Source organism: Lissotriton vulgaris, chromosome 2_1, assembly GCF_964263255.1.
Source record: "Lissotriton vulgaris chromosome 2_1, aLisVul1.2, whole genome shotgun sequence".
NCBI classification, from domain to species: domain Eukaryota; kingdom Metazoa; phylum Chordata; class Amphibia; order Caudata; family Salamandridae; genus Lissotriton; species Lissotriton vulgaris.
In genome coordinates this window covers 1,448,199,734-1,448,221,413 of record NC_141687.1, presented here as the reverse complement: position 1 = coordinate 1,448,221,413, position 21,680 = coordinate 1,448,199,734, and the positions used below count along the sequence as shown (strand labels likewise).

Genomic DNA, 21,680 nt, shown 5'->3' with positions numbered 1-21,680 from the left:
CTAGAGGAGGCAAAAAATAATGCTAGGTTACCGTAGGCTGTGCACACGGTTGACATTAGCTTAGAGGTCCAGTGTGTTCTGCGAGGCTCATGCTCATTGGTTCTGTTCCTTTTTGTCATGTTTTTTTCCGCGTCCTATACGCTGACTGATTATTTTTTGCCATGTGCGTTTTCAATAATAATTTTTGCCAGATAGTATGGTTAGATACAGCCCTCTCACCTGAGATGCTCGAAAACCGGGTTTATACTGAACACTGCATTCTGTGTGTTAATATTCGGGGGCGGGTTCCACACCTGAGGACGTTTGTACTGTTACTTTGGATGTTAATAAAAAAAGTAAATAAAAAAAAAGAAAGCAGTCACCGCTGCAGTTACCTTGCATAACTGGGGCCATGAAGTGAATGGTGCAGCAGTGGCACAGGGGCCAACATCTGGAAACCCATTGAATACAGAATATTGCTATATTTTACTAGTAAACAAGCAGCCCCAAGTGCAGGCACCTTTCTGGCACTAGGTTCATAACTTGAAAGGTGCAGTGGGACAGGCGCCAGCCAAAAAGTCTAGGAAAATGACTGAACGCCGATTATTGCTATATTTTACTACTAGACAAGGAGTCACAAGTGCAGTTACCTTGCAAGCACTAGGATCATGATCTAAATTGTGCAGTGGCACACAGGAGCCAAAAGGTCTATGAAACCCACTGAACACCGATTATTGCTATATTTTACTGCTAAAAAAAGCAATCAGGAGTGCTTTTTTGGTTCTTTTGTAACCATTGCTCCCAAAGTAACACATAGCCTAAAGTATCACTGTAATAAAAGCTGTAACCTGTCGGTCCTACAACTTATGTTACATTCGGCACATTTATATAGCACATTTTCATAGTTTTTATATCGTCCTAAAATGCTTCTGCATGTGGACACATTAACACCTTGGCAAGGGCATTCTCCATTCTATAATATTAGCACATCAGCCGTTGTAAACACTATATAAATACTTATAACTTACCATGTTGCATCCCATAACAAGCTTTGGCAAACCCAGTAGGGGTCTCCTATGTGAGATCTATTAGCTTTGTCAGTGTTTTTTAGCCATATTCTACAGCAGCGCTAGCTTCAGTGCAGCATAACTGAAAATGGAGAAAAAAGCACTATATTGTGGACAACGCTGGCTGAGTTGTACAGCTTTTTTACATTACTTTCAGCCACATAGATAAAAAACATTAGCAAAGTCAGTAAATCTCACATCGGCAAGATCTATTGGCTTTGCCAGTGCTTGTTTCTTCGTTAGCAGTTTTGATGGTGCCCATAGATGTTCAATAGCTCTTAAGGCGATCACCATCCCCAAAAAGCAAAAAAAACACTTTTTTCCGGTGGAGATCTATATCCCCGTCTACCCCAAGTAGCACAAATTGGGAATTGCAAATCATTTATGCTTCCAGTATGTCCTTTAATTCACGCAGAATCATATGCCAATAGCCTGGGATCTCAAAATAGGCCCACAATGTATGGAAAAATGAGCCCTTGATGTGCAGTCATCACAGACAAGTTGGAATCTGGATTTTCCCCACTTTGTATTGCGTAAACCTGTCCATGTAAGTTCTGTGTAGGGATCTTTGGATTGAATTAAACAAAACCTTGCTGTGTCAGGGATGCATCAGGACGGCCTTAATCTCTGTCTTCCAGATCGATGACATCCCCCTCCCACCTGTTCTGTAGAGACTTAAGGCTATCTGTGATGTTGTTTATTCTTAGTATATAAGTGGTGGGTACTTCACCCTTCCCCAGTGGTCACTGTAATATATGGCAATAAAATTGAGCATAGTCGGGTATTTCTCTCCAGTCAATGGCCTTTGCCTGTAGGGCATGTTTGAGTTTTGTACACTTCTAGTGCTGAGTATGGAAAATCCCATACTCTTCCTGGAGTCACTGAAAGGATTTAACGGTCCTGTCCTCTGATGTCCTCAAGACTGGGAATTCAGATCAAATCCATTCGGGTGTATCCCTTTAGATTACACACTTCTGTAAGTTTAGTCTCTAGTCCTATAATGGTGTCTCTATTTTGATTGTGTCCTTCATCCCATTTTTGGACATTGTTGTATCTCACATTGTAATAAGCCCCTGTGCAGGGGTAAGGAGGTTTACCATCCCATACCCACCATAACTAGTGTACCCAAATGGGCACTGTGATGGTGTACCTATCAAGTATAACTGCTGTCTGTCTGTGAATTATGATTAGAGTAATTTATTAAGCTTCCCCATGCTAAAGCAGCAGCCTGATTTCAAAATAAAAACTCTTCCGTAATATCAGGTTGTCTAATCACATTATATCTTAATTATCAGTAGTGCCAGAGAATACCCCTTACTCGTGTTTCATGGCGTAGATCCACAGAAGTTTTCATTTTAATCTGAACAAAGGAGCCGGAGATTTCTTCTAGTACATCTAAGCCCTGAGGAAGTCCAAGGTGATTGTGCCCCCACAACAAAACACGTGTTGGCTTTTGAGAAAAGAAGTTCGGAACGTCATGATGCGTTTTCTTAAGCATATCAAGGAATTTTGGCAGGGAGTTCATTTTGTAAAGTGTGGCACGTCCCAGTGTTGACAGTTTTCTCCAGGAATCAACATCCCTCTTGTAATACTTCAGGATCCTACCTAGGTTGTTCCTCATAAAAACTGCACAGTCCTTAGTAATCCAGAACATAGATGCGTGAACTTCTCTTTGGGCCACAGTAGCCGGCCTTCCCTGGTACCCAGTGAGTGAGTTGGCAATGCCACAGATTTGTGCCAGTTTATGTGGATGCGTGCATATTAGTCTAGGGATTGAGTGCTCAGTAGCATTCACATGGAGAAGTAAATTGGCCTATAGGAAGATAAAGTCTTCCTAATTCGCCTCCCATTAATTATCACATAGTTGGGCGTCACATCGTACCCAGTTAGCTAAGGGCTCCAGTGCAAGAGCATACACCAAGGGAGGGAGAGCGCAAGGCAACTCTGTCTAGTTTCACAACCCAGGTAGAACTCCCTTGAAACTGTGCCATTCACCCCCATTCTCTCTGTTGGTGCTGTACATAACCATCGGACCTGTGCCTAGAATTCTGGTCCAATCCCCTTTTTATCCTATATAGCTAAGAGGTAGGGCCACCTCAGTGAGTCAATTTTCTTCTCTGCATCAAGAGTGAATATCACTTCCGGGTCCTGATTAGTGTTTGCCTGCTCCATAACCCCGTTCAGGCGTCTGAGGTTCTGCCTGGTCGATCTGTGGGGGATGGATTTCTCATTATTTGTAATCAAATATATATCTTTTTTTAAACTTTATTGTGCAAAACAACGTCATTACAGATATGGGCCTACAACCACAGGGGCCGGCCGCTAGTGCATGTAGATTAATTACGTAGCGTCAAAAAGCAGCGACTGATCCCAAAAGGTCCAGCAGAAGTACAGGATACATGTTCGGCAACACAGGAGGTATACAGGATACAAAATATTTTACATTTTTTAGAAAGGAACAAAGAGAAGAACAAAAGAACAAAAACTCAAGGCGAGAAACATTGTAGAAGATGTCGAGCTCAGGTGGGGGGGAGACCTACCATACCGGATAGAGAATCAGGAGGACAATAGAGATGACCGGTGGGGAAGTCAGGACAATCAGCAAAAGAATACAGTAGTCCAGGAACCTCAGAGGTCAGGGGGACAGGGAAATGTCCGGGATGTCTTTGAAGGGGGGCGTACAGATGTTCCCTCGGTATGCGTTCTACTGGCCCCAAATTTTACTCCACGCCCTAGGCTTGCCACTAGCCAAATATACCGTTTTCTCTCTAAACATGCACCAATCCATGTTCTCCTTCCATACCGACACGGTGGGAGGCCGTTGGGAACCCCAAAGCTGCGCAATATCCCTTTTGGCAATCATGTTCCCAAGTGCTGCCCACCAGGCCTGGGCAGCTTTGTAGTCATTCGGCTCCCACACATTCAACAAACATCTTCGAGCCTCAGGCAACAGAGCGCCCCCAGTGACACACTCCATTACAGCATGCATGCGGTGCCAATATGCCGCGACATCACGGCACTCCCAAAGGATATGAAGGAAGGTGGCACTCATTCCACAACCGCGCCTACACAACCCATCCGAAGAAAAACCCATAGCAACCAAACGTGGACCCGTCACATACACGCGGTGAAGAATTTTGAGCTGGACGAGACGGAGACGGGCCGGAATGGCGTCCTCTTTCTGGGAGAATAGTGCAGACTGCCAGTCCTCGTCGTCCAATTCCAACCCGTCTCCAGTCCAGGCCTCCCTAAGACGCACAAGGAGATCCGCCCGATTGTTGATTAATTTCTTCTAAATCAAGGAAATCGTACTATCGGGCAGATGACCATCAAGTATACGGTCCTCAAGCGGGGAAGATTCAGGGACCGTGGTACCGCCGTGAAGACCGACAGCAAAGCGTGACGCACCTGTGCATATCTGAAGAACTCCCGCTCACTTAACTCATACTCACTCTGAAGCACCGCAAAGGATTTGACCGCACCTTTCACCCAAAGATCACCCACTCTACTAATGCCAATCGTGTCCCAGTTCTCGAAACCTTTTGTCATCCAGAGGCATACCAATCGTTCCGAAGCAAACAAAGGAGTCGCTCGAGTCAGTTGATCATTCCACCCCATAGCCACATTGGCATCCTTCCATACACGCACTGCAATCTTAGTGGGTCCCGTTGGGTTCCTCCCCGCCGTCCGAGAGTAGAGTGCTCTGTTGAAGTCGCCACCAGGCAACAGGTATTTATCCATCGCAAACGCCGGATTCGGGCAGGGTGCATACGTAGCATGGTTGATGGCGGACAACTGGGAGGCCCAATAATACCTCCTGATGTCCGGGAGCTCAATGCCCCCGTCATACCAGGGGAGAGTTAGTTTTGAGAGAGCGATGCGTGCGCGACCGTCCCAAACAAGTCTCCTCTGTAAACCTTCCACCTCCCGAAAGTAGGTCGCCGGAATAATATCAAAGGAGTTCTGAAGTGCGTAGAGGAATCGGGGCAGGGACATCATTTTAAACAGCGCCGCTCGACCATGTAATCAAATATTGTTATAGCTCCAGTCTCCATTATTCAAGCAAATGTTTGAAAAAAGTTGTTACACTACAACTGAAATAATATAGATCTTAAATGCCTGCTCCACAACCAATGATCTGATAGAGACATCTAGCCGCAGATTCCTTCCCTTTGAATTTCCCAGACATTAGACTGGATCTGGAAGATTTTTCTTCGAGCAATACCCCTTTGCACCAGTATATGGCGTCGGTCTACTCCGTGTGATGTCTGCGGTGCCGTCTGCGCTCTTGTGACATCCGCGTCTCATATAAATGCTCCACCTCGACACTCTGACGTCCTTTCATTTATTTCCGTGCCAGCCAGCGCAGTTCCGTGAAGAGAGCTACCCTCAGTCACTTTTCGACAGGCAAGTTTTGTTGACCCCTTTTTTTGGTGTAGGTTTTTCAACATATCCAGGTAAACGTCTGAATTCAAACCATGCGGCGCCTTCCATCGTGCCATGTCGGCGACAGACCAACACCTGGTTTGTCTCTGGTGCCTGGAGCACGACCACGACTTGAAGTCATGCTCCGACTGCCGGGCCATGGATCCCAAAGCTTTGAAAGAGCTGTCCCTAAAGATGCCTGCGGCCCGGCGCTCTACACCACATTGTTGCTCCTCGGAGGTCTCGTTCATGGTCTTGGTCGAGAGGAACGTACGGGCACCACTCCAGGAGTCCTAAGTCTTTTTCCTCCCACTCAGTCGTCGAGTTGGTCAGGTAAAAAGCACATAAAATATGAGAAGTCGAAGCATGCTTCAACTTTTCCCCTTCAGTTGGCTGACGCAACGGAGGAGTCTAGGCCTTGTTCCTCTGAATCTGCACCTGTGTCGGCTCTGCGCTTCCTCACCTACCTGGGAGCTGAAGTGAGACCCGCCCAGCTTACAGGATTTTATGACGCTGTGAGCCTCATATTTGGGCGGCCTGACCTTACTGGCGTGCCTTCGGGCCCTGGAGGCTCAGAGGGGGCTCCACTGGGTTCTGCGCCGGATGCTCCGAAGACCCCTCCACCCCCCATGGATATGGCGATAGAATGGATCCAGACTGATGCTGGTTGTACCATTGTGACCTTCCTCAGTGCCAGCCTCGACTCAGAGACTAGTGATGCGGCCACCAGCTCTGTTCTCATCCCGTGACCCGGAGACAGATCGGCGCATGCCAACGCCAATACCGGTGCAGACAGAACCCTTAGGTCCTGGGTCACTTCCTCAGCCTTACTCTGAAGGGCTTGGCACGGAGGAAGATTGGGAGTAGTTGCTGGACCCTTTACAATACCAGCCTTATGACATGGACTGGTACGAGGAAGTGGGTGAGGCCAGCGGACTGGATACCTCTCCAGATTCTGGCCTACTTTCTCCCCCTACCATGGCTACGGAGGAGGAAGCATCATACACTATGGCGGTGCGAAGGGCAGCTGATGGCCTGGACCTTCATCCCCCTTCCATGGCAGCCAAGACTAATATCTTGACCGAGGTCCTGCAGCCAGGTGTCTCCTCCTCGGAATCCTTGCTGCCCTTCAATGAGGCCTTAACTGATGTCCTACTGGGAACCTGGTTCTAACCCAGCACAGGGGCTCCTGTGAACAGGACAATTGCCGACCGCCATCGCCCTGCACCGGATGACCCAAATTTCCTTAACCAACCACCCTACTCCAAGAGTTTGGTGAACAAGCCTCTACCTCCCACAGCACATTCCCTTCCGCACCTCCAGACAAGGAATCCAAGACACCGGACAGTTGTGGTAAGAAAATGTTTTCCTCCGTCAGCATTATATTGCGGTCAATGAACACTGCATGCCTATTGGTCTATTACTCCCACTCCCCATGGGAAACTGTTGCATAAGTGCTTCCACAGGTGCCGGAGGAGGCCCCAGCAATCCTCTCCCAAACAGTATCAGACAGGAGAGATGCGGCAGAGTTCGCCATTCTTTGTGGTCTCGACTCGACCAACTGGCTGAGTAGAGCGATTTCATTGACTGTAGGTGTTTGATGCCATGCCTGGTTGAGGACTTCTGGCTTGTCAGGGGATGGCCTTTGATGGCACCCGTGACTTCGGCGACAGAGCACGCATGGTGCAGGAACGCTTTAAGGACTCACGGGCTACGGCCACGTCCTTGGGCTCTCTCAGTGGCCACACCGTCCCCTGTCTGCCTTTTGTGGCTCCGGAAGGGGCTTTCAGCTGTGCTAGCCATACCTCAGCGCCAAGACTGCGCAAGTTCAGCAACCTCTGCCTGGACATGGGCACAGCTCGTTCCAACCCTGTGGGTCAGTTGACCTGAGGTCCGGTCAGATAACTCCCCCTGCAGCCTTCGTCTCCAAACTTTCCTAATCCCGATTTTCCAGATTATGCGTGACTACTCCCTCCCCTTCAAGACTACCCTTCCCCTTCTAGACTACCCCTGTCTCCATGCCTCCAACTTACCACCGGCTGAGGGAGTATCACATGACTCTGCTTCAGGAGGAAGTCAAGGAGGAAGTCATGACTCTCGTGGCCAAAGGAACCATGGAGAGGGTTCCTCTGCCAGAAGTTGGTAGTGGTTGTTATACCCTCTACTTTCTGGTCCTGAAAAAGGATAAGAGTCTTCACCCTAGCCTAGATCTGAAAGCCCTCTACTACTTCCTCAAAAACTTCAAGATGCTCACTCTGGTCTTATCTTCCCTGGATCCAGTAGAGCGGATGATAGCGCTGGACTTGCAGGACACCTATTTTCACATCCCCATCCTGCCTGCTCATCAGCGCTACCTGCGGTTTACGGTCGGCCGCAAGCACTTTCAGTTTACCTGGCTCCCCTTTTGGCCTTACCAGCGGACCTCGGATATTCACCAAGGTGATGGTCACAGCTTATCTGTGCAGAACAGGTGCTAGTCTTACCCCGTCTCAACGATTGGCTGTTGAAGGCGGTCTCGCCCCAGGCTGTCGTCTGACTACGGCAAGCCTCCTGCATTCCCTGGGGTTCCCTATCAACGATTCGAAGTCACATCTGACTCCCTCTCTGATTCTCTCTTTCATTGTAGCTGTCTGGACACAGTGCAGTTTCAGGCCTATCCTCCCAAGTGGCGAGTCCAGGATATTCAGGCCATTATACAGATGTTTCAGACTCTATTCTGGATTTCGGTGAGAATGACTCTGAGGCTGCTGGGCCTCATGGCCTTCTGCATCCTGCTAATGACACATGTCAAATGGCATATGCTGGCTCTGCAGTGGGACTTGAAGTTCCAGTGGATGCAGCATCAAGGAAATCTCTCCAATATGGTCCAGATCTCGGAGGGAACTACACAGGACCTGAAGTGGTGGATGACCAACAGCGATTGGGTCAGCCCCTCTCCTCTCCTTTCCCCAAACAGACCACATAGTAGTGACAGATGCATCACTAGAGGGATGGGGCGGCCATCTGGGAGAGGTAGAGATCAACGTTTGGTCTCCAGGGAATCTGGACTCCACATCAACTTGCTGGAGCTCCGAGCGATTTGTTCGGCTTTGAAAGCCTTTCTTCCTTCAGTCAAGGGAAAGTTGGTTCAAAAGTTCACGGACAACAACACTGACCTGTGGTACTGCAACAAACTGGGCAGGGTGGGGTCTTGGACCCTTTAAGAGGCCCTGCGTCTCTGGGTATGGCTGGAACAGCAGGGCATATCCCTGACAGGTTCTCTGAACGCCAGGGCGGACAAACTCAGCCGTTGATGCCTAGCGGATCACAAGTGGCTCAAGTTATCTTTCAACAATGGGGGGGGGGAGGGGGGAGCCTGGGTTAGTCTCTGCTGAGAACATGCAGTCTCAGCAGTTTTGCATGCTGGCGTTTCCAAGGCGGCTCTCACTTTCAGATGCTTTTCGGCTCGAGTGGAGCTCAGGCCTCCTATACGCCTTCCCGCCCATACCACTTCTGACCAGAGTGCTCAAGAAGATCTGGAGTGACCGGGCCCAAGTCTTTCTTGTGGCTCCAGACTGAGCACATAGTCTGGTATTCCGAGCTCCTCCAATTGAGCATCGATTCTCCGATCAGGCTATCCCTTTGGGAGGGCCTTCTGTCGCAACAGCAGGGGAGGGTCCTCCTGAAGTTTGCAATGTTATTTTGGTGGCCAGATGGCCCTCCACCAAGACAATGTATGGCTACCGGTGGAATAAATTTGTTAAATATTGTACAGAAAGGTCTATTGATCCTCTTTCTGCTTCCCTCTGTCAAGTTCTGTTTTTCATTTTGACCCTTGCCCAGCAGGGCATTGCACTGGGCACACTCAAAGGGTACCTTTCAGCCCAGTCTGCCTTCCTGAGGCTGCCAGACCAACCCTCATTATTTAAATCTCCGATTGTAAATAGATTCTTCCAAGGCCTTCTACATATGTTCCCACCTTCCCCCTTAATTATGCCTCATTGGTACCTTAATTTGATTCTTACCTTCCTGGTGTGTGCTCCATTTGAACCTCTGCACATTTGCCCCCTCTGGCTGCTTATTATCAAAACAGCCCTTTTAGTGGCAATTGCATCTGCCCGGAGTGTGAGCGAACTGCAGGCTTTGTCATCCAGGCCTCCTTTTCTGACCGTATTTCCTGACACATTGGTGCTTTGCCCTAGGCCCTCTTTCCTCCTGGAACTGGTAACACCGTTCCATGTGGGGCAATCTGTCGCCTTGCCCACTTTCTACGATCCTCCGCACTCCTCTATAGAGCAGGTGCTAGTCCACCGCTTGGACCCAAAAAGATCATGGTCGTTCTACCTTGACCACACTAAAGAGTTTGGGTGCATGACCAGCTCTTCGTGGGAGACGTGGGCAGGAAGAAAGGTCTTGCTGTGCAGAAGAGGACTATCTCAAGATGGGTTGTCCTCTGCATCAAAATCTGCTATGCTCTGGCTAATCAGCAGCCTTCTGAAGACTTGAGGGCTCACTCCACCAGATCTAAGGTTGCTACCACTGAGTTGCAACGTGGCTTTTTAAGTCCTTGACATTTGTCAGGCAGTAACGTGGGCATCTCTGCAAACGTTTACCAGGCACTACTGCCTGGACAGTCAAATCTGCATGGACAGCGTTTTTGACCGCTCTGTCCTGCAGGTTTTCCTGGTCTAAACGTGTCGGCAACCCCTTATCTGTGGAAGGTATTGCTCGGTTATCTATTCAAAGGTAAGGAATCTGCAGCTTGATGTCTCTATCAGATGGACAAGTTACTTACCTTCGGTATCGCCTTATGTGGTAGAGACCTGATCAAGCTGCAGATTTTTTACTAGCCCACCCATCATCCCTGCACTGCGTACAGGTTTTCAAGGCCTAGTTGTTCAGAAACACACCAAGGTCCGTGCCCTTCATGGTTCCCTGCTTCTGGCATGGGTAGTTGTGAAAAGTAATTGACGTCAGTGCACCGAGGCGGTGCCTTTGTAGGTGACGCGGACGTCACAATTGCGCAGACAACGCCAATGACTTCATGTGGTACTGACTGATGTCACCTACCAGTGCTCAGGGATATTGCTTCAAGAAAAATCTTCTAGATCTAGTCTGCCTGGGAAATTCAAAGGTAAGGATTCTGCGGCTAGATCATGTCTCTCCTGGATAAGGCGGTACCAATGGTATGTAACTTTTCCTTCAGGCTGATTAGAGGAACAGAATTCTCCCTGATTAACCTGAGATGTGATCTTGTCACCCTTGTAAACACTACTTGTCTGCCCAGATTTTCCTGAATTTCCACTGCTTATGGCATGGTGGATTATGAAATCCTCTGTCAGGCTAAAATATTAGGCAGCGATTTCGGGAATAACTTTCAAATGGGTCCAATGTTCTCTCAATTTGGAGCAGGTTGCATTCAGTGTATGAAATCTTCCATTTGTGTTGTATATTCTGGTTGCCCTCAATGGCCCTCATCTCTTTCCTTGGTGCCCCCATTAGTATAGATTAGCTAATATCAAATAGCGTTTCAAATGTATGCTGATAGTATATAAATTAACATCTGCCCTGCGAAAGGCTCATGATTAAGGAACTAATGAAGAGGTGCCTATGTTGTCAGACTTTGTCTTGCTTGTTGAGACAGTGTTGGACTATCGGTCTCTAATACTGAAATGTACTCTGTACCAGCCTGAGGTGTTTGCCATTTATTCAGAATACTGCTTGTTTGTCTGCCGGTTGTCTTGAAGTTTATGTAAATCTTGAGGTTTATGTAAATATTTTGGGCATCAAAGTTTATAAAAAAAAAATAAAGTGCAAATCCTGTTGCTACTCTAAATGGAAATAACATTGGGTTGGGTGTAACCCTTTTTATCGATTTAGTAACATCTAAATAATAGTCTGGAGAGGCAATGTTTGCTCACTGTATTCCAATGTCAACCATTTGAAGGAGAGGGCTAGTCTATGCAAGAGTCGAGAGAACAAACTCAAGCTGGAGAAACACAGCATGCATTCTTTTAATATGAGTTGATTTAATTATTTCATAAGAGTTCTTGTAGCATTAGATTAATTTCATGAAGTCTTCTGTGGCTTTTTCATTACTACAATCAACGTAGTCTGGACTGCTCGGCTTCCCTTGCAAAGTATTTGGAATGATGACTTCTGGATTGACACATACAAACTCAATGAAGACTGTCTGGATTTCATGCGGTTCTTCAAAATTGAAAATAGCTTCTGTCCTTTTTCTGGGCGCGTTTGTTAAATCAAAAACCACTACTTTTCTACCGGATCACATAGGTCTCGCCTGCTTTCGTTCGGAGCTAGTAAGACCGTGTTTCCGGACTTTCAAGTCCTCTTCGCTGTCCTGAAGAAAGAATTAAAATAATCAAAAGATTTTGACCAAATAATGTTGATACTGGCCAACATTAAATGCATTGGTAGGCACTCCAATCCAATGTGGGTAGTGTGTTAATGTTTGGGAGTTTTTTCTCTGGCAGGAAGACCTATCATGACAATTAGAGTAGGGCAATTGGTCATGCATACCTTTCTGATCGATGTGTGGTGTTATAAGGCATCTATAGTTTCTTGAGCAGGTTCTGGGCCAGGTCTCGTGGTGACACTGCTATCCTCAGTGGTATTGTAAAGCTTCTGCTAGTACTGCTTGCTCTCATGCTCCCTCCTGTGCAGCAAAGACTGTTTATGCATGAAGCATGACTACTTGATCTGTCTCCTGTCTTAAGTCCAGTAGAGAATATACACAAGGAAAACAACCCCCCTTGAATAGAAACAGATGCACAGCTTTGGAAGCACTGTGGCATTTGACAATGCAATTTGACCTTCTCAAAAAAGGATTTTGACTGTACCACCACTTATTAGCTTTCAGAAGTCCAGTCCTGGGCATACCGGTCTTGGTAGTAGTGTTATTTGTGTTCTCTGCTAATTACGCTGGAGTAATGATCACATGCAGTCCTCCTATAGGGCTACATTTTACAGTTTCTAATTAAGAAGCTGATTATAAAAAATACTGACTTCTGTAGGTAGTACTGCTTACTTGTCATGATTACTTTTTTAAGAATCAAAATGCAAGGGTATTTTAATCATTGCACACATAAAAATAAAAGTTGATGGCTCCATCAGGCTACCTATAATCTATACTAAGTCTAAAATTAAATATGCACTGGCAATTACGTATTTTGTTATCCATTTCAGTTTGGCTTAAATAACTGACAGCTTTTTAGCACCCTGGTAAAGTTCTACTTACTGAGATATTGTAATAATGCATTCACAACATCCTCACTGAGTAAGACACATATCCTTTGAAAAGAATGACCTACTTTAACTTTCTTTTATAGTTTATCATAATATTCAAGGTAGTTCCTTTAAATGAAGTCTGCTCTTTTTTTTTTTTTTTACTTTCCTATTGGTTGTTTTGTTGAAGATGATCAATTGGTGTTTGCAAAGAAGCTGCATGCAAGCTTGGCCTGATTTCAATTTGTGTTTCTCATCTGTGCTTTTAACAGATGCCTTATTTCATTAATCATAGTTTGAAGACATATGCTAGCTTACTGTTTCTTTGTATTTCTGTGCTCTATTAACTTTTTATTCCTATGTGTTTTTAGGGCTGCCCATTAACTCCACTACCTCCGGTTAACATAGCAATTCGCTTTACTTATGTCCTTCAAGACTGGCAAGGGTATTTCTGGCCCCAGCAACCACCAGGTAGGAGTCTAACTATGGCATTTTGTGCTTACTATTATCCTCCGAAAAGCATATGTAGAAAAGGAGAGAGAGAGAGTGTTTTCGTGCAGAACTAAGTGAAGAGTCGACATGGCTCAGGTAAGACACCCCTCTAGCTGGGTGCACTATACAAGTGGTGAGGGTACAGGTGCATGAGCCCTGTACCCATACGGTGTCTAAGTCAATTCTTAGACAGTGACTAAGTCAATTCTTAGACATCGTAAGTGCAGTAATGCCATAAAGAGTATATGGTTTGGGAGTTTGTCCAGAAAACTGGGAAGTTTGGTATCAAACTTCTCAGCCCATTAAACCCACCCTGATGCCAGTGTGTGATTTAATGAAAAATGCACTCGGAGTGCATCTTAGGGTTGCCCCCTGAAAGACGACCTAAGTCTAGTGTCCTGGCTGAGTGGCTACTCGACAGCTGCCACCACCAGACCTGTTTCTGGACCCCTGGGTAGGTCCTGAAACAAAGCACATCCTGGGACGAGGTGCCAAGCCTCTTCCCCCAAGATGGGCAGTGTCCACGAAGGGGAAGATTCAAAGGCTTGCCGCCTTTGTAAGCTACCATAGCCATTTGCTGCTCCCAGCAACTGGCCCCCACCGGTTCTGACCCCCACTTCGGGCGGGAGAATCGGCCGGAAAGCCAAATTAGGGGGAGAGGTGTGCCCACAGTTATGTTTCATAGGGTACCCCATTATAGGCTGGAGTAGTCCCCTAACCCTTCACCTACATTTACAGTACCATTTAACTACATAACAGGTTTTGGTATTGACCTTTTACCTAGCTAAGCACTGCATAAATGTTGTGTGGCTTTTACCCGAAAACTAGCCTCATTGATTATGCATGAGGATTTTCAGAATCACAGCAGGATTGCCATCTTCTTCATCATAACTAGGGTCATCCCTTCCGTCATCCTCGGTCAACATGACACAGCAAGGTAAAATCCCCTGAGGGTACCTTTTAGGTATATATATACACCATATCTTTGCCGGGGCACGAAGAGGAGAAAGACTTTCATGCTGACAGACTGACGCGAGATGCTAGGTTCCTGCACGCAGACACTCCAGCTCGCAGTGGTCTGATATCCCTCGCGGGGTGTACATCTCAAGACCAAGACGGGGTCCCTCAGTCTCTCACTTCAGGTAATGGGGTTGGCTTCAGCCTAGGGGGATTCTTGGATCTGCACCTACATACATGCAAGATACACAGAGGTACATCTAGTTAGGGTTGCATAGTAGGAGTACGCACTATTACGGTCATGTATTTATATGCTTGCATATAGTGATTGTTTTAGCACTATGGTTGAAATCTACCATCCATTTACTGTATTGGTGCTTAATATCGTTTATATCTGTTTCTGTCTTATGGTTGTTACAGCACACCTATTTTACACTACAATGACGCTGGTTCAATAAATGCTTATTGAACACATCTCTACTGTTTGTTCTGTGTATCTCTCTGAGACAAAGTGAGCGCGAGTGACTGAGTGAAAAGTACTGTACTGTTTCCACGATCCCTGATGGGACAGAGTTGTCCTGTTCGATAGTTGCCAGGAACTATTCTCTCCTTGGTAAGAGGAGTTTACAGTGCCACTGTGAGCTAGCTGGCATACAGGCGAAGATAACCGCTGGGGGTGTCTGGAATCAGTCTTGACACCATTCCCACAGTTTATGTTGTCCAAACTCACAGATCCTATATAGAGTTGTAGGAGCTACACACGCCACCTTTGCCAACCCCACCCCTCTGGTGGGGGAGGTGAGGTGAAGCACAACTCAGTCCCCACCATCTTGCAGATGGGAGAACCCAGCAACCAGGCTTATGCTCCCCTCCCACTGGATGGTGGGATACTAGGGGGTGTACCTACCTGTGATGCCCCTAAATGTAGTATTTAGGGGCAATCCCAAACCTTGCCTCCGCAGACCAGAAGAAGAAGGACCGAAGAGCCGTGCTGAAGAAGAGGAGGAGGACACCAACTGACTTGGCCCCAGCCCTAACGGCCTGTTCTGACCTCGACAGACTACAGCAATATCCTGGTGTGTCCTGCAGCCAGGAGCCCCCAAGAACCCAGAGGACCTGCCTTGCCTTCCCAGACCAAACTTTGTCTCCAGTGAGCGCCAGATTCCTTCCTCAAGTCTCCAACCGATGCCTGCAGCCCCTTTCTGGAGTATCCCCCAACCGTGACGACCGTAGCAGGTAAGAAAAATCAGACGCCGAAAGACACCCTGGCACCCGACGTCTCACATCCTTGGGTGGCCCAGCAGACTATGTCCCAGCATCCCAAGGTATCCCAACGTACTTCTCCAACCGGTGGCCACCTCCACAAGATCTTCGTCCCTGAGCCTGCAGTGTTTGTTGCAAACGGAGAATCCCTATTGAATACAGGGCACCCAACGCCAAAACAGCACCCTGCACCCGGCTGCCATGCACAGCTGTGGGTGCACCTTGTGTGCTAAACCGGATCCCCCTTTGCCCTGAGCCTAAGTCTAGGGGCTTTGTTCCCACAGCCTTGTGGCCTGCTCGTGAGCAGCCACCAACCCGAGGCCTCCTATCCCCCATTGGATAACATTGGGCCTCAGCACTCTGCACTCGGCAACCTTAGTGCCGTTGAGGGATCTTTGAGAGTGCATCCTTGACACTGGGGAACCCTTTTTCTAACCCCAGAAAAACAACTCCCAAACCGAAGTACTTATCTTGAAACCTATAACTTAATTTCCTCCCATAGGATTGCATTGACTGCTTTCTTGTGAAAATTGTTCGAAGTGTGGAGTTGGTTTGTATGAAACTCTAAGAAACTGCAAATATACAAAAACTGATTTACTTACATTTTCTCTAGGAAATGTCCCAGTGTGATGTCTAGGCATTTCACACTGAGTAGTAAACGTAATCTGAAAAGTAATTTAAACTACTTTACAAACAAATGACTTGCCTGTAACCAATCCAATTGCATTCAACTGCATTTACCTGCATTATTCTTGCAAAGTGTAATTATACGTACCTGTACTAGGCCTGGCTTTGTTCAAAGAAAATAAAATATAACTAAATAATACTTTTATACAAACAAATTTGTCTGAGTTCAGTCTTTGAGAGTGTGACATCATTTCTTGCCTTAGTGTGTTCAGTAAATGCTTAACACATCCTCTGATACAGCCCTACTGTTCACCCATACTACCACAAATAGAGAGTAAGGTATCTGCTTTTACCTCATCCTACCTTCTGGGTATCACTGGACTCTGCACACTATACCTAACTCTGGTACAGTATATACCTAGTCAGCTTCCTACGGCATACTTCTATTTGCAAGAGTTATTTAACAACTGATAAATGGCAACAGTAATTCATTTTTGCACACCTCTCCTTACTCACATTTTACCTGGCCATTGATCGTCCACAGGCTGCTGCTACTCTACCACAACATAAATACAGTACTGAACGTTCCATTAAAATCCCTCTGTTGTCTGACCCACCCTCCAGTTCTCTTACATTTCTTACTGCTCTTTCACCTGCACACCCTCCTGTCATGCCTCTTTCTTTTGTCTCCTATACCTAGCATTCTCTCTATCCTCTTTCCCGGAATGCTCTCCCACTCTACGTCAGACCCTGGCATTCCAGCTTTATCAAAGTCCTCTTGACTCCTTGTCATATCAGTTTTGTGTTCCTGCTTATTGTTTGTTTTTTGTCACATATGATTTAATGTAATTATGTAATGCATTCGATTTGGCAATATCCTGTCCTGCAGCTTTCATGATCTATTTATTTTATTGTATGTGCCTTTCAGTGTCTCCTCACCTCCCCACTGATTGGTTGTCCCACATCAGGGATTTGACATCACCAGCACTATACTGCTTTACAGCTATGTCACTAGAGAACTGATATCTCTTATCGGGAGAAAAGGAAGGCAAATACAAGACTGTGGGTTAAATGTATGTTTCTTTATAAAATTATTAATCCATGAATGATACTCCACAAAAGAAAGCTGTCTGCATCATAAAGTGTGTGCTCTAATATTAGGACAGATAGCAAGACATGACTAGGGAGCCTCTTTAAACCAATCAATATGAACATGGGCATCTTGACACAAACCTAGAAAAAAAAGCAGCAATACTGTGTACTTTAATGTTTTTTTTCAGAAGGCAATGTAGAAGAAAGGGTGCTTGTAGGAAGGTGGCTACCTGATTATGGTTACCCCAGATTTTTTTGCCTTGTGTTTAGCTGGTTTTCGACTTAGTTGGCCTGGTTCCCTGCTAATAAGGGCCCCAGGCTATCTGCTCTCTCTGTAAAATGGATTCCATGTACCCTAGGTGCATAACTAAATTGGCTTGGGTCACGTTATCAGCTCCTGTACAGAGCACTATAGGTGCCCAGGGCATAGGTGCATCCAAGGCCTACCAGGGGCTGCAGCATATCTTTTGCCACCCCTGGCTGGTTATCCAAAATTGACACAACTGGCTGATCACTCAGCTGGGGCAAGGTGGTGTAATCACCCCTTGCTTAGATATAGTATGCCTATATCTAAACCTATCTGGACACATATAAACCTATAAGCCACTCCTATGGCAGGCCTTAACAATCTTGGAGGGAAAGTGCTTGGTTTTATGTGAGATGGTGCTCTAGCATGAGCTGAGCCTGTGTGCAGCTGTCGGGACCAATTCCCTAAGCTGTTCCGGGATAATGCCATACCATATACTATTAAGTGCATTATAATCCTCGCGGTTATATGTTAACTTTGGTTTGGCTTTATCAAAACATGTCATGTAAGGTGTCATACGATTTGGAATACTACCCCCTCGCCAGTCCTGGCGACGGGGGTAGCATTCCACCCCTCTAGAGGGAGACAACATGTTACTTTGCTAAAACGCGGTTGATTTTTAAAAGAGCCTCAGATCCACAAAATGGATGCTTCTGCCACAGACACAAGTCTGACCTCCTGCAGCTGACCGAAACTCAGCCAAGGAGGCATGGACAAAGGATTTCCTGTCACAGGGAGGTGTCACACCACCCCAGACAGGAGATAGTGGATTGTAGCAGGGAGGTTTGAAAGAAACCAGACACTGCCTGGGGAGCACAAGGCTTCCCCTTGCATAATCCGGCCAAACCGGTTCTGGGGCACACCAGCCCCAGTCCCAGCGAGGCCTGGATCAAAGGGAAAGGGGTGTATCCACCCCCTTCCTGGGGCCCACCCATAGGAGGGGACCTAGCAGGTAATCCAGCCCCCTAGATTGGTATAAGAATGGGAGCAGTGCCAACGCACTCAGATTATCCTGATGAAACATTTGAAACGAAACTCTGGACCCTTCGACATCCTACTCGACGTAGAAGACTGAAGAATCTCCCTTGTGGTCAAGGAGTGACCACCCTGTGCAAACAGGCACCATCCAGCACCTCAACGTCTGCTTTGTTGCAGTTCCCGCCGGAACTCGAGTGACAGAGATCAAGCTTGCCTGCCTTCTACCAGCCCGATCCACAGTCCCTGCAGAGCTGAGACCCGTGGAGGCGCCCGGAAGCGTGGGGCACGCCATCTTGAAAAGACCACGAGACGCTGACCGTGCAGCCCACGAGTGACCCTCGAAGCTGTACACCGGGTTTGAGAAGCCCCAGCCCTGAGCCACTTTTGCACCAAAGCTCACCCCTCTACACTCAACGAGTGCTGCGTGGGGCCCTTCTGCTTCTTTTGGCTCAACGCGTTGGCGCGGTCACTTGCCAGCTGGCTTGTGGCCCCTGTGCCGACGAAACTTGAAATACGACTTGTGATTCTGGTTGCTCCAGACTTGCACCCGCTACTCTGAAAAGGAGCACCCGCTCTGACCCTCCTGGTCCAAGGGAGAAGCAATCTTCCAGTCCTGCGTGGATTGCTCTTGCCAAGTGTTGTTTGCTCCGATCTTGAAGCCGACAGCGCCGACGGTGAGAGCCTTCGTGGGACAGCTCGTGACCCACTCCTGGAAGTCGCAGATGCCCTAGAGCCCACGTGGCAGCGGAGAGAAGCTCCTCGACAACCACCTGATTGCGCCCGACATTGCCTGGTTCCGTCCTGGTTCCACCCTGGTCACTGCTGAGTGACCCAGACTCTGTCCCCTCTGCTTTCAGGTACTCTACAACTCTGATCCACCCTTGGATCACATCGGACACTTCTCCTTCACATGGCGTGCAGCATCTTCAGCTTTAAGCACCAACAACCTGCGTGACGAAACCCGACTCAACTTCGACCCTATGCACCCGCTTCCTATGGGTGAGGTAACTCAACAACGCCGGTTTTCCCACACTGGTACACACCTCTAGTGTATGTGTCTTGAATTTCGTCCTTCTAGGTTAAGCGGAAGTCTCCTTAAACAGTAACTTTATAACTTTTACGCACCATTGACTTTGCATTGGTGCATGCGTGTGCTTTAAGCGCTGCACCCGAATCCCGCGGGCTTTTCCCGACTTCAGCATTGCTAGTCCCGACTGCTCCCAGCGATGCCCTAGGCCCTAGGCCTAACCACTGTTCGATTGGTATCTCTTATACCACTTTCTTAATATATGGTTTGAGTGGCCACCCGCCCTCATCCATAATTGTGCAACTTTCATATGTTATACTGTGCTTTTGTTTAAACGCTTGTGCCCCTTTGCTCATAAAGAGTACTGGGGATTATTTTAGTAATAAACACATATATGTTTTATAATATATACTTGTGTGGTGTCCTTTCATTTGATATTACAGGATTGTGATTGGTAAAACAGCTCGCTTAACACAACCTCTTGAGTTTAGCCTTTAAGGCTGCTTAGTCCATGCTACCACTAGGATAGCTTGTCTAATAAGATTGACTTACAACCAGACACCATAAGGGATTGTTTGGACTGATACAAGGTGGTTCCAGAATTGGAAACATCATATATCAGGCCAACTTCTCACATTGGTGTGCAGCGGTGCAGATTTGAGCTTGCTGTTGTTTTTACCATTGCAATCTTTTTATCAAATTGAAAGATCACATCAAGTACCTTAGGTACATATAAAACAAAAGCTTAGCATATTTAAGTTCTACTGAACTTAGTAGTTGTCGATTTAAAGGGATTAGCACACCCTGCCTACAACTCACTAGCAAGGTACAGTAGGAAAACACTTAGTGTAGGTAAGTGCACCACTTGCACCTCACTAGCTGTCATGTCTGACACAGGTGTAGCCTCTGGCTCTCAGCCTGTGACAGTTGACCAGACCAAGGCAACTTCCAGATATGACACCCTCAGCCACAGAGACCTGAGTACCTTGTGTACTGTAAGGGGGCTGAAAAAGGGTCACAACCCTACCATTCCTATCCTGATAGCCATCCTGGAGAAGAATGACCTTGAGCAAGCTAGCATAGCTCCCTTAAGATCAGGAGATAGAGTGAAACCCAAGAGAATGAGAATAGCACCCCAGAGAATGAGGTGGACCCTGAACCACATAATGATGAAGATTCAGATCAAGGGGATATCCAGGTACATGTGGGGAGGCTTAGCCAAACCAACTTTGGCCTACTTGGAAATGGAGAGGGCCACTACCTCCCCAGAGTACAAAATAGAACTGTTCCAGGCAATAGAAGGGTGAGATCTCCCTCAGTGGATTCTCACATTTCTAGTGTCTCAAGAAACTCTCAAAGGGGAATGACTTCCCCCCCAGAGAAGAGAGCATAAGGCCAGGATGAGAGCTGTAGAACTTCAGATAGAGAGGGAAGAGTTAGCCCTTGCCCAAGCTAAACTTGCTTTAGCAAGGGAACAGAAAATGTGTGGCTTAGATGCTTCTGGTGGCAGCAACAATATTCCTAGAGAGAAAGACAGGTCCTATAATACTAGAAACCTGACAAAGATTGTGCCCCCCTACACAGAAGGGGATGACATCCACAAGTGGATAACTGCTCTTGAGAGAGCCTGCATGGTACAGCAGGTTCCTGACGAACAGTGGGCAGCAATCTTATGGTACTCCTTTTCTGAGAAAGGGAGGGATAAGCTCCTCACTGTCAGACATGAGGATGCTAAAAACTACAAAGTCCTGAAGAGTGCTCTAATAGATGGGTTTGGCTTAACCACTGAACAGTACAGGTTAAGGTTCAGAGATACCCAGAAGACACAGACACAGGACTGGATGTATTTTGTAGATTGTGCTACTAAGGCTCTGGAGGGTTGGCTACATGGCAGCAAAGTACATGACTTCACAGGAATGTATAATTTGATTATGAGGGAGCAGATCCTAAGTAATTGTCAGAACCAGCTCTTACACCAGCACCTGGTGGACTCAGATTTGACCTCTTCCCAAGAATTGGGAAGGAGGGCAGATAAATGGGTCAGAACCAGGATTAGGCCTAAGAATCAGTACAATAACCAGAAGAAGGAGCCTACCAAGCCTCAAGATAAGGGTGGGGATAAAAGTAAAGAAAAGACTTCCCCAGGGCCCCAAAACTCCAAGGATGGGGGTGGGTCCCAAGACACTTCATCTACCCTGAGAAAGCCATACTGTCATGTCTGTAAACAGACTGGCCATTAGAA

At 47.0% G+C, this 21,680-nt stretch overlaps 1 protein-coding gene across 1 annotated transcript in view; it reads left to right on the top strand.

The window, feature by feature from the left end:
- The window catches only part of RAB3GAP1 (RAB3 GTPase activating protein catalytic subunit 1), a 465,696-nt gene that overhangs the window by 99,785 nt on the left and 344,231 nt on the right, over nt 1-21,680 (top strand). The window contains exon 8 of the mRNA XM_086954315.1: nt 13,067-13,166. Coding sequence (XP_086810441.1) covers nt 13,067-13,166 — 100 coding nt within the window. The remainder of the gene's footprint in view (nt 1-13,066; nt 13,167-21,680) is intronic.